General features: G+C 39.3%; 3 protein-coding genes, 1 non-coding gene and 1 pseudogene across 5 annotated transcripts; 1 reads left to right on the forward strand and 4 right to left on the reverse strand.

The window, feature by feature from the left end:
• Positions 408 to 4836, reverse strand: LOC104762741 (annotated as a pseudogene).
• LOC109125199 lies at positions 4454 to 5132 on the reverse strand. The gene has a single exon (XM_019240528.1). The coding sequence runs from the start codon at positions 4984 to 4986 to the stop codon at positions 4648 to 4650; it is 339 nt and encodes a 112-aa protein (XP_019096073.1). The 5' UTR covers positions 4987 to 5132; the 3' UTR covers positions 4454 to 4647.
• On the reverse strand, positions 5697 to 5770 carry TRNAN-GUU. The gene has a single exon. It is a non-coding gene; the product is annotated as a tRNA-Asn (tRNA).
• LOC104762744 (organellar oligopeptidase A, chloroplastic/mitochondrial) lies at positions 5925 to 10045 on the forward strand. The gene is made up of 17 exons (XM_010486095.2): positions 5925 to 6430; positions 6522 to 6689; positions 6789 to 6912; positions 7000 to 7076; positions 7207 to 7350; positions 7446 to 7676; positions 7754 to 7844; positions 7992 to 8113; positions 8197 to 8304; positions 8395 to 8640; positions 8743 to 8888; positions 8995 to 9112; positions 9200 to 9359; positions 9457 to 9488; positions 9566 to 9631; positions 9723 to 9794; positions 9890 to 10045. The coding sequence occupies exons 1-17, from the start codon at positions 5960 to 5962 to the stop codon at positions 9968 to 9970; spliced, it is 2457 nt and encodes an 818-aa protein (XP_010484397.1). The 5' UTR covers positions 5925 to 5959; the 3' UTR covers positions 9971 to 10045.
• Positions 10055 to 12657, reverse strand: LOC104762743 (transcription factor GTE7-like). 2 transcript variants are annotated; one of them, XM_010486094.2, is made up of 3 exons: positions 10995 to 12657; positions 10693 to 10900; positions 10055 to 10583 (listed from the first exon to the last, which is right to left on the reverse strand). In XM_010486094.2, exons 1-3 carry the CDS (start codon positions 12465 to 12467, stop codon positions 10504 to 10506), a joined length of 1761 nt encoding a protein of 586 aa, XP_010484396.1. In that variant the 5' UTR covers positions 12468 to 12657; the 3' UTR covers positions 10055 to 10503. The 2 variants fall into 2 exon arrangements, with proteins under 2 accessions (XP_010484396.1, XP_010484395.1); XM_010486093.2 differs by having other exon boundaries at positions 10055 to 10589.

Raw genomic sequence — 12887 nt, forward strand, 5'->3', positions numbered from 1 at the left:
AAAAAAAAAAAAAAAAAAAAAGATAGGAAGATGTGATGAGATGTTAAAACTTATAAGGGTAGTGGAGCGAATTAGCATTATTTATAGAGAAGGTATATGTCGGTCTATTTTTGAACCGTTAGATTAATAACCTAGGTATTCCTTATTTTTACTTTCCTATTTTCCTTTTTCCTACTACAATCTTTTATATTATTTGCTATTTCTTTTTTTTCTTTTTTTTTTCTATTTTCCTTTTTTCTACTCTCTTATATTCTTTGCTATTTCTTTTTTTTTCTCTCTATTTGAACCGTTAAATTCATATATTTCTATCTTTTTTTTTCCCTTTTCCTATTAATCTTTTAGATTATTTGCTATTGCCTTTTTCCTATTAATCTTTTTTTTTTTGTGATTTTTTTATAATGCCTTGTATTACACAAAGGATGATAACACAATTAACAACATACAAATAAGATAAAGGATGATAACACAAAGAATAATCATGCTTTAATTCAAGTGCGTGAACAAATAATACTTAGAGATGACAAAAACAGAGCAAAAAAAAAAAGGGAATCTTTAATCTTTAGCTATGATGACTAACGACCATACTCAATGCTTGAGAACGTTAACGAAACTCCACTTGAGCTAACCGAGTGAGAAGAAGAAGAAGCCGAGATGTGATACATAGCAACAGGCCTCTTCAGTGGAAGATCAGGGACCGGTGACTCAAAATTCAAGACTTGGATCGCTTGTTTTATCGAAGGTCTCGAGTTTTTATGAGGATGAGCACACCATAACCCTAATACCACAAGATTCAGCTTCTTTCTTATCAAAATCCTTACCCAATTTCTCATCAACATATGAAGTCATCACTTCTTGTTTCCCATAAAGTTCCCAAACTCTCTCCACAAGACTGATCTCATCACTCTCACTATCAGTACTGTTTTCTTCTTGTTTCCGTTCCAACGATTTTCTCCCTGTGACAATCTCTAGTAAAACAATTCCAAAGCTATATATATCAGATTCTTTACTCGCACTTCCTTTCATCACATATTCAGGTGCCATGTATCCAAAAGTTCCAGCCAATCCTGTTTTATGGGAACCAGAATCATGGTTCACAAGCCTAGCCAACCCGAAATCACCTAACTTTACATTGAAATCACTATCCAGCATTATGTTGCTTGCCTTGATGTCTCTGTGCAGTACACATTGATCCCATTCTTCATGAAGATAAAGAAGAGCAGAGGCTAAACCAAGAGCTATCTTGTTGTACCTTGTGTCCCAAGAGAGTATATTAGGCCGTCCTTTACCAAAGAGGTGAGAGTTCAAGCTACCATTTGGCACTAACTCATAGATGAGCAAAAACTCGTTTTTTTCATTACACCAACCGATGAGTTGAACTAGGTTTCGATGTCTCAGTTTGCTGATGACCTTAACTTCGTTTAGAAACTCTTTCATTCCCTGCCTTGAACCACTGGATAGTTTCTTCACCGCAACCATCGTATTGATCTTTCTCAAGTTTCCTTCATAAACCGCTCCAAACCCTCCTTCACCCAGCTTTCTATGGCTTGAGAATCCATTGGTTGCTGAGACAAGATCCTTATAAGATATCTTTCTTGGTCCTGCTTCCCTTTCCAAGTCTTCATTTATTGATATCATGTTTGCTATATCTCTTTCTTTCTTCTTCTTTCTTTCCTTCCGTGACCAAACCACTGTGGTTGTGATGACCATAAAGGTCAGGAGAACGAACCCGGAAACCGAAATGCCAACTACCATTCCTATCTTGCTATCAGCTTGCTCGCTATCCAAAGTTGAACTGAGCTCCCATGATAAAAGTCTATGTTCCTCTGTGTTTGACCCAGCAGCAGCTATAAACCCTAGCATAACTTCCGATGGCAGAACCTTTGCGAGATCGATGATGTACGAAAGGCTTGAACTCTCCTTAGGATGCTCATAAGCCCAAGTCACACTTAAATTCTTAGTCACGGAATCGTAAGAGATCTTTGCATGAGCAATATCTTGGCTGTGTGAGCTTGCATTCCAAGAGGTGTAGTTGGAAGAAACAAGCGAGTTATTATTGATCCCCACATGAGAACCAACGTCCGTAGGATCCCATCCTCGATTGTTGAATGTGTCAAACTCGACATGAACGAGTGGAAACCAAGACGAGTAATTATTCTTTCGAGTGAACAAATTCAAGAAACCACCAACTGAGTATGCAGGTAGCTGAGCTCCCATAGGAGCGAAAAAGAAACAGATCCCATGACCATCTGCTGAAAGGTTACGAGCATCGATTTTGAAGGAGAAACTGGTGTCAAAATTTGAAGCCTGCCCAGTTCTATGACTCCATATAGGTACCTTCTTGGAATAAGTAATCCAGCCAACTTGAGATGTTTGTTCATCGTTGTTGAAGTTCACCGTTCCATCTTTATCGGGCGTTGCATCCCCGTTGTAAACTATGTTCTCGGGATCACCTGGCCGGAAACTAGTAAAATTGAAGTAAAGTGAATCAACAACGAAAGGAAGGAAGAGGACATAGGAAAGGAAGAAGAATGAATTGAACATGGAGTAAAGATTTTTACAGAAGTAAAATTAAGCAAAGTGCAAAGGTTTGGTTAATGATGATCTTTAGATAATCAAGTTACAGAACATATAACACAATTCAAGAAGTAGAGAGTGGTCAAGGAAAGAAGCTTAATCTAAGGGTCTATTCAAGAGGATCACTATCACTGAATTTCTTTTGAACCTTCTTTTAATCAAAAAGTCAAATCAGTGCTATAAAAAACCTTTTAAAGACTCTTGAATGCTCCTTTTAAAGACTTTGCACATCATAAAATTAGTTGTACGTTGTGTCGTTCCACGTATCAATCTTGAAAATGTAACTGGTCGTAACGTGGACCTTCCTGGAGCCTCTTAGCAACCTTATGAGAGCAGCCGAACCAAACCAACACGACAAGTACATATAAGCAGCACTGTTTAATTCAATGGTAAGTAATTAAAAGGTATTAAATAGAAGTGAGCCACCAAAAGGGAACACAAAATTAAGTTTTTCTTAAGCTAAAGAAGGTTTGAAAATTTTACAGCAAAGAAACAGAGTATAAAGCAGCGTATAATAAAAAGTAAATTAACAACAGTTAAGTACGAGAAACAAAAGTTTGACTGTAATTTAGACAAGAACACATACAAACTTTTAGTATGACAGTATAGACAAAGAACGACAACGAACGAAGCGAAGAGGTTAAAGGTAATCCCACAAAAAAAAAATAAGTATGCTACAATTATAGGAACAAGTTTTGAGGTTAGGACCAACGACCAAGTTGAGCACTAGAAAAAGTTGATGTTGCTACTCCACCTGAGCTTGATAATGATGATGACACATGATATGTAGCAACTGGCATTTTAGATGCCAGACTAGGAAATGGTGCTGCGAAACTTAATACTTGGATCGCTTGCTTTATAGAAGGCCTAGAGTTTATTTCAGGGTGAGTACACAACCCCACAACCATAAGACACTCTGTTTGCTTCATATCATAATCTTTTTCCATTTGATACAAATGACTTTGCTTCAGGCTCAAGTTGTCCTTGTCTTGGATCCACAGATTTCTTTCCCTAAGAATCAAACAAAGCTATAGATGTCAGATTCTTTGCTTGCACTTACGGTGCTAATTTATACGAAACCCATGTAACCAAAAGTTCCAGCCAATCCTGTAGTCTGGGGACCTAGCTCGTGGTTCATCAACCGAGCCAACCCAAAGTCACCTAGCTTGGCATTAAAATTGGAGTCTTAACATTATATTTACACGTCTTGATGTCCCTGTGTATAATGCATTGCTTCCACTCTTTGTGAAGGTAAAGCAAAGCAGAGGAAGCAAGCGAGTTATTGTTGATCCCAACAAGAAACTTAATATCAACAGGATCCCATTCCATAATTGTAATAGGTATCAAATTCGATATGTACAAGTGGGAACCGAGAGGAGTAACCGTTGTTTTATTGAAAAGACCTAAGAAACCACCAGCGGAGTTGGGAGGGATAACGATGCCTGCAGGTGCAGTGCAAGAAAGAATATACGAACCCATGGCCATAATCTGAAACACTACGCGTATCGATCTTGAAGGTGTAACCAGGATTGTTCAATTCAATCGCACCATTTGGTGTTGCATCTTCTTGGTAAGCTATGTTAGGACCACCTGATAGAAAACGATAAACTAAAGTGATCGAACAAAAGTGAGAGGAATAAGGAAGGAGAATAAGATTAAGTTTTTCATATTACATGTAGAAGCTAAGCATGTCTAAACTCATTATGTTAGAAAGTGTTATTTTTGAAGATTGGGACCATCATCAAGTCAACAACAAAACTGATATCATAAAAAATAAGTTCATTAGATAACCAGAATCAACCTCAGGGGTTACCTTAGCCTTAACATGCTTCGACAGAATTACTCCAGCCAATTTTCTGAAGAATATCCAATGGTAATAAACAAAACTATTAGGTATATATATATATATATATACTTGATGATGATAAACCAAAGTTCATGGTACAAATGTAATAAACAAAACCATTAGTTACATATATCTAATAAACAGAACTCGCGGATGCATACGAAAATTGGATCTTATGTTCGATGATAAAACTGAGAGAGACAAAAAAACAGAGCATATATGATATATTAGTGATCCGGACTCTGTTTTCGAAGATCTCGAAAAGCACTACGATCATCATCGCGCAAATTAAAACCATCGTCGAAGTTCTGAGAATAACTCACAGCATCGTAGTGAAACGTCACTAACGTTTTCGATTTGTTGTTCTTCTCGAATCCGCAACTTCTGACCAATAACAATCTTCTCATCAAATCCCTTAACATCGGAGTTGATCTCGTCTTCTTCTTGTCGTGGTTACTGATTCGAACGTACTCTGTCTCTGTGTGGATGAGACAAGATAACGGCGAACTCAAGCATCGACTGTTGACGTACGATGGTTTACGGTTGTCGGCTAGATTTCTATCCATTTTCTGGGAAAGAAAAAAACTAGAAAGAGTTTATTTTTGATTGAATGAAAATTTGGGGTTTGTAATCGACGGAAGAAGAGGTAAGAGAGCTAAACAATAAATGGATTTACAGGAAAAAAAAAAAAAAAGAATATAATGTACATTTTTGGATGCTTATGTTTTTAGCGGTCCAATCACAATTTCTTGGTTTATGGAGCATTCATTTATGTGAAACTTGGAAGTTTTTTTTGGTTAGTCAACATTTTTGTTATTGTTATACCTACTGTACATACTTAGTGATAATAAAATGGTCATACAATGTGAAGTAACTATCAACTTTAACTCCGTTTCTTAAATTTCATTGACCTAAACGTGCTTATAGATTTTATGGTATGGTTTTAATCACGCCTAGGGATTTTTTTGAATATTCAGTTTTCTTATTACCATAAGTAAATCATGATTTTTAACGATAAGGGTATTCGTTTGCTAGAGAGCCTTGGTCTTAGGGAACAAGATACTCTCTCATAAAGCTACATCGCTATCGCTATCGCTATCGCTATCTGTTACAATATTAAACGCTTTCGCTATCTCTTGAACGTGCCGTGCTTGTTTTTGGGCCTCTCTAGTCGAACAACTTATTTTATTTACGTATCCCCCGTGACTCGTTAACTTGTGAGGCCATTACTGTTTGTACAACAACACTTTCAAAAAACAAAAACAAGGACAAAAAACGCTAGAAGGAGGGGTCGAACCTCCGACCTTGTGGTTAACAGCCACACGCTCTAACCAACTGAGCTATTCCAGCATTTTGTTATGTAGATTTCAAACATACAATATATATAACATAAAATTATTTAATTGATTTAAATTTCAATTCGACTAGACAACATTACCCTTTTGGAACCTCACATAAAACGATTGTGTGTCACACTCAAAATATCATACCCTAAGAAAAAGGGGTGGAAAAAAATAAAATAAAATAAAGAAAGAACAAATGAAGAGAATAAGAATAATGGCAACGCTAGTAATAGCAAACATGTTAATGGCGACTCCAACGTCTCGAGCCTCTCTCAATCTTCTTCGTCGTTCACCTCATCCTCATCCTCATCCTCATCCTCATCCTCATCCTAAACCAAACAACGCTCACAAATACTATTTCTCATCTTCTTCTTCACATTTTCGTCCCTCGACTTTTCGTAAATCATACTCTTGCCCCATCTGGTCTTCTTCTTTCTCTTTCTGTCTCCCTCCTCCTAGATCCACCACTTCCACCTCTCTCTCTTCCTCCTCCTTCCGTCCCTTCTCCTCCTTTCCTCCGTCCATGTCTTCCGCCGCCGCCGCCTCCGTAGACTCCGCCGAGACTCTCTCCTCGAATCCTCTCTTGCATGATTTCGATTTCCCTCCGTTTGATTCCGTTGATGCCAGTCACGTCCGTCCTGGGATTCGTGCTCTATTGCAGCACCTCGTACGTTCCCGTTCTCCGTTTCCGATTTGAAGAGATTTATGTATCTTTTATTCGATTTTTTTTTATGATTTTTATTTTTTTGAATTTTTAGGAAGTTGAATTGGAGGAGCTAGAGAAATCTGTGGAGCCATCATGGCCAAAACTGGTTGAACCATTGGAGAAAATTGTTGATCGGTTAACTGTTGTTTGGGGAATGGTGAATCACCTTAAAGCTGTCAAGGACACACCTGAGCTTCGTGCTGCTATCGAAGACGTTCAGGTCTTTTTTTTTATATATATAATGTGTTCTCATTCTTGCTTTAGTGTGTTTGTGCCGTGAATTTTTGTATTTACATTTTGTTTGACTCTTCTTCTGCAGCCAGAGAAGGTGAAGTTTCAGCTCAGGTTGGGGCAAAGCAAGCCTATTTACAATGCCTTTAAAGCTATTCGTGATTCTCCTGATTGGTCTTCACTCAGTGAAGCTCGTCAACGTTTAGTTGAAGGCAAGTAGTTCTAGTCTAGAGTATCGGAAGAACATATCTTTCATTCCCTTTGCAAGTGTTCTAACTGTTGTTTCAGCTTGATTTCAGCACAAATAAAGGAGGCGGTTCTCATAGGTATTGCTCTTGATGATGCCAAGAGAGAAGAGTTTAACAAGATTGAACAGGTTTCTTTCAAGCTTTTGACAAATAAATTTCAGTTTGTTTGGTATTTGCTTTGATCCTAAGAACTGTCATTTCTCAATACTATTATTTAGTGCTATAATATGCTTAGTTCATTTCTGTTCATGATTGTAGGAACTCGAAAAGCTTTCTCACAAGTTTTCTGAAAATGTTTTGGATGCTACAAAGAAGTTTGAAAAGTTGATAACAGACAAGAAAGAGATCGAGGGATTGCCTCCATCCGCTCTTGGGCTATTCGCACAGGCTGCTGTGTCCAAGGTATTAATACTAACTAAAAGATATGCAACGTTCCATGTTTTTTTTTTTTTCTTTCGGGTTTGTCAGTTTTTGCTTTCTTTGATTCGTGACATAAGGGACATGAAAATGCAACTGCTGAAAATGGACCATGGATCATTACACTGGATGCCCCTAGTTATCTTCCTGTTATGCAACATGCCAAAAACCGAGCTCTGCGTGAGGAGCTGTACCGAGCTTACCTAACTCGTGCCTCTTCTGGTGATTTGGATAATACAGCAATTATTGACCAGATTTTGAAGCTTCGCTTGGAAAAAGCTAAGCTTCTTGGTTACAATAATTACGCTGAGGTAGAGTCATCAACCTAAGTATAAGCGTTTTCTTTTTCTCTTTCTAATTGGCTTAATGGGGTTCTCTGTTGTTCCAGGTAAGCATGGCTATGAAAATGGCTACTGTTGAGAAAGCAGCAGAGCTTTTAGAGAAGCTTCGTGGCGCTTCTTGGGATGCGGCTGTTCAAGGTAACATACATGATCTATTCAAATGACGAGTTATTTGTTAAACAAGTTGGCTACAGTTGCAACTTGTAACAGTTTGAAGCCGTAGCTTTGGAATTGACCTCTCCAATACGTAATTTTGACGTTTTTTTAATTCGTTGTATAAATTAGACATGGAAGACCTCAAGAGTTTTGCAAAGAACCAAAGTGCTGCAGAATCTGACAGTTTGACTCACTGGGACACCACTTTCTGGAGTGAGAGGCTTCGTGAATCCAAATACGATATTAATGAGGTTTTTTAGTCCTTCTTTAGCTTGCGATTCAAATATATTATTTTGAAAGTCTTGATCTTTATCTCCCATTTTGGTCTTTTTAGGAAGAACTACGTCCATACTTTTCACTGCCAAAAGTTATGGATGGAATTTTCAGTCTAGCTAATACACTATTTGGAATCGATATTGAACCAGCAGATGGTGTAGCTCCGGTAAAATCTGGAATCTTATCTGTTGCCTTAATATACATCTAACATATAATTACTAAAGTCTGTTAATTGGAATATATTATTGATTTGAAGGTCTGGAACAGCGATGTTCGGTTCTACCGCGTTAAAGATTCTTCTGGGAATCCAATTGCTTACTTTTACTTTGATCCATACTCTCGCCCTTCAGAGAAAAGAGGCGGGGCTTGGATGGATGAAGTGGTTTCCCGTAGCCGAGTCATGGCTCAGAAAGGCTCTTCTGTTAGGCTGCCTGTTGCGCACATGGTCTGCAACCAAACTCCACCAGTAGGTGACAAGCCAAGCCTTATGACATTCCGCGAGGTAAATGAGAAAATTTATTTTCTACACATGCTTATATCTTAGCTTGACATGAAATCTCGAATTTTTTGCACTTGCTGACTATAACGTCACTCTGATTTACAGGTAGAGACAGTATTTCATGAATTTGGACATGCTCTCCAGCATATGCTTACCAAGCAAGATGAGGGGCTAGTGGCTGGTATCCGGAATATCGAGTGGGACGCAGTTGAATTACCATCACAGTTTATGGAGAATTGGTGCTACCACAGGTACTAAGGAGTTCGTTCAGTAACAGAGAGAAATTTTACCCGCTTTGTATATTTCAAGTGAAAGTTATGTTAAATGAGCGCTATGATTCTGGATTGCTGGTTTCAGGGACACTTTAATGAGTATAGCCAAGCATTATCAAACAGGAGAAACACTCCCAGAGGAAGTATACAAGAAACTCCTAGCTGCAAGAACCTTCCGTGCAGGGTCCTTTAGTCTTCGTCAGGTGAGTACAAGTTACCACACAAGAAGCTGCTAAGGTTTTATATATTCAGTGGTACAAAGTTAAGTTGGTTCCATGTTTAAATTTCAGTTGAAATTTGCCACTGTTGATCTTGAGCTGCACACAAAATACGTACCAGGGGGACCCGAGTCCATCTATGACGTAGATCAAAGGGTATCAGTTAAAACCCAAGTCATCCCTCCACTTCCTGAGGATAGATTCCTCTGTAGCTTCAGTCACATTTTTGCAGGTTAGCAATCCTTTAAAACCCGGAGATATATATACATATATATACTTGGTGCTTGGTGGTTTTTTGATTAACCATTCACTTGTTCATGAATTTTCAGGGGGATATGCAGCTGGATATTACAGTTACAAGGTATATTTGAATCTGTACATAGCAAAACTCTAACTGGATTTCATAATTCTCACCCAAATTTCTCGGAAAACTTGCAGTGGGCAGAAGTTTTGTCTGCAGATGCGTTTTCAGCTTTTGAAGACGCTGGACTGGATGACATTAAGGTAACCCATATATGCATGCTATAACCCTTTAATACATTTTTAGTATCAACAAGTTCAGACACGAGATTATGAAATTATAATATGCAAACAGGCTGTTAAGGAAACAGGACAGAGATTCAGAAACACCATACTTGCACTCGGAGGAGGAAAAGCGCCTCTCAAGGTATTTTTTGATTATTTTGTTGTTTCATATAATAATAATAGTTTCAATATCTATGGCATTTCAGTCTTTAATTGATTCTATATTACGATCATCAGGTGTTTGTTGAGTTTAGAGGACGCGAGCCTTCACCAGAGCCTCTTCTCAGACACAATGGTCTCTTAGCTGCTACTGCTTGAATCTTGTATTACAACATTTTAGTTTTTCAACAAATAACATTTCTTTTCTGATATATCAACCATTTACATCACTCAGCTACTACATTGCATGGTTTACTTTTAAAACTCTTCGATTACCTTCTTTCCTACCACAACCAAACTCTTGAACACTAACAACAGCAAGAAAAAAAAAAGTCATCGAACCCAAAAAGACACTCTCGTTCGTCTTCTTCTTCTTCTCCTCCTCCTACATTGCCCATTCACTCTCTCACCCACTATTCAGCATTTCACAATTACACTAAACAACTCCTAAATCTAACAGGTAATTAAATAACAAACTCTTCTTCTTGCTTAACCTAGAATTCTCTCTATCTACCCCTTACATTTTTTTTCTCTACCTACAACTGCTTCCTAAGGTTTTCATCCAAAGAAAAAACAAATCCATTCCTTTCAGTTTCTCTCCCTTCCTTCCTTCCTCCCTTTACACCCACAGCTAAACGTTCCTAGTACTTCAGGACAGAATCAATGGCTAAAATCCCCAAATGATTCTATCATTAAGCTTCTTTTGCTTCCACAAATGGCGATTGGACACTATCTGCATCAGAATCACTACCTGATGAACTCCCTCCTGACCCTGATTCTGCAAATAAGCGTCAAACGGAAATATATTAGTAATGACACAACTAAAAGGAGAAACTTTTAGCAACGAGGGTTTTAGGAAAAAGGTTAAAAGAGATATATACCACTAGACGAGGAACCACTACTAGAACTGGAACTGCCTGAAGAACTAGAGCCACTACTAGCAGCTGCTGCAACAGCGGTACCATCTCTTTCAATCTCTACTGATGGGTAATCTTCTATTGGTATGTCTTCTCCAATGTCAACATCCTCTTCCCCTGCATCTCCTTTCCTTGTTCTTTTCTCCGCACTACCCATTTCTGCCATCGAAGTCTAAGAGACACAGAGGACAAGACAACAATTTAAGTATTGACAGCACAAAAATCAAACGGTTGTTTCGACAGAGACGCAGGGTTGATTCGCTTACCATGTTTCTAGGTGGAGTTGTCACATTCCTGATAAACCCTTGGCGCTTGATTTTGCTAGCCATCTTCTTGTAATTTGTCACAAACCGATCAAGCTCCCATAGAGTCTCATTATCAACAGCTTCTATATCTAGCTCAATTTCGTCTCCATCTTGTGACAAATGTCCGTTTCTCTTCTTGAGAATCTGAACCAACTGCCCAAGCTTCTCAGGAGGTAAGTCTTGTAGGTTCATACCAAGCTTTGACTTCTCCTCCATGGTCATCAACCTTTTGTTTGAATCCTTTGCCTTAGGCTTTGGCAACTTCCCTTTCCTCCCTTTTGTAACTTCACTCACATCAGGAGGTGCTTCAACTTCTTCAGTAACCGGCTGCGGAAGAGGTGGTTGAGGCTGAACCACCGGAGGAGGCGGAGGAGAAGGAGTTTGCACACGTGTAGGCTCGACTAATTGAGGAGGCAATGTAGGTTGTGGCGGCTTCACTGAATCAAGCTTCTTAGCTATAGATATTTGTTCTGTTCCTTTCCTAGGATTCGCCACCATAGGGTTCTGATTCCACTGTCTATGCTTAGACTCAGGTTTAAACTCAGGTTTGAACTCAGGTTCAGGACGAGATGATGAACCAGTGAGTTTTAGCTGCTGAGCCTCGAACTTCTTGATTGCAGGGTTGAACATTCCATCAAAATGATCCAGAAGCTTCTCAGCCATAATGTACACATCTTGTCCCTTTGGATTATACGACATTGCATTGTAGAACGTCAATCTGACATCGGTAGCGAAATCAATCGGCGAAACGTAAACCCCCTTATCAAGATTCAACTTAACCGTACCCAGATCGATAGGTTTCTTCACGATCACATGATAATCATGAAGCCCTAAGCCAACCACATCAACAGGGGTATTGAACACCCAAGCCCATTTATGCTTCATCAGCTTAACCAAGATCTGACCACAAGTATTCAACATACCCGCCAACACTTTCTCCGACTCCGGATCCAAAGCAGCCAATTGATTGCTTCGCTTCACAGCTGACACATTCTTCTTCTGTTTCTTCTTCTTCGATCCAAGCTCATTCGTTTCACCGGCGAAGCTGTTCAACGGAGCTGAACGAACGGCGAGCACCTCCGGTAAAGTGTAAGCTTGCTGAGTCCCGAACGTGCCTGACTCGATCCGTTCTCTCAAGATCCGAACCTGCTCGAGCTCAGAGGCGAAACGCTTCTTCAACTCCCTGAGCTGATTCGAGGAGTACCCAGCGACATTGAAAGTAGCGTAGCTTCCAAAACCAGACGGATCATCGAACTGCTTGCCCGAATTGCTCCCGTCGAAATTAGGGTTAGGGTTAGGGTTGAAGAGAGGAGGAGGATGAAGGCTGTTGGTGTTTTCGGCGAGGGATTGGTTCGTAAATTTCCTCATAAAAACGGCGCCGCATTGTTCCTGGTACGACGGTTCGTTTAAGGTAGCCAAAACAGCCGGTGCCATATGAATCGCTGGGTCATGTCGTGTTTTTCTCCACTTCTTTGAAAAAAAAAAAAAAACTTTAACCTCCAAAAACAAAAAAGGGCGGGAAAATTACATCACCGGCGAAAATCCCCGGCGGTCGGAAAAAAATAAATTAAAAATTTCAGAGATTGGAAGGTTAAAAGGAAAAGAGGGGTTTTTGGGAAGATAGGCCGATGAGGAAGAAGATGAGAGGCATCATCTCTACTTAAAGGCCATTGGAATCTGACCGACAGAACGCTTCGTTTAAATCAAACCGTTGAATTTAGATCTTACGGTTCAGATCTGTTCGGTGAAGCTGACCGATCTAGCTACCCGAGAAAACTGCCACGGATGGCTCAGATCGTTGTAATTAGCCACGTGACGTTATGTTAGCCGTTTGTTCGTGAGGCGTCGTGTGTG

This window comes from Camelina sativa, chromosome 18, assembly GCF_000633955.1.
Source record: "Camelina sativa cultivar DH55 chromosome 18, Cs, whole genome shotgun sequence".
Lineage (NCBI taxonomy): Eukaryota > Viridiplantae > Streptophyta > Magnoliopsida > Brassicales > Brassicaceae > Camelina > Camelina sativa.

Excerpts from the sequence above, each read along its gene's own strand:
- LOC104762743 (XM_010486093.2), bottom strand. The coding sequence starts at position 12,467 with ATGGCACCGGCTGTTTTGGCTACCTTAAACGAACCGTCGTACCAGGAA. Across the intron at positions 10,901-10,994 it reads CAACTCCACCTAGAAACATG|ACTTCGATGGCAGAAATGGG; the intron begins GTAAGCGAATCA and ends TGTGTCTCTTAG. Across the intron at positions 10,590-10,692 it reads TAGTGGTTCCTCGTCTAGTG|AATCAGGGTCAGGAGGGAGT; the intron begins GTATATATCTCT and ends GCTTATTTGCAG.
- LOC104762744 (XM_010486095.2), top strand. The coding sequence starts at position 5,960 with ATGAAGAGAATAAGAATAATGGCAACGCTAGTAATAGCAAACATGTTA. Across the intron at positions 6,690-6,788 it reads CTGCTATCGAAGACGTTCAG|CCAGAGAAGGTGAAGTTTCA; the intron begins GTCTTTTTTTTT and ends CTTCTTCTGCAG. Across the intron at positions 9,489-9,565 it reads CTGGATATTACAGTTACAAG|TGGGCAGAAGTTTTGTCTGC; the intron begins GTATATTTGAAT and ends GAAAACTTGCAG.
- LOC109125199 (XM_019240528.1), bottom strand. The coding sequence starts at position 4,986 with ATGGATAGAAATCTAGCCGACAACCGTAAACCATCGTACGTCAACAGT.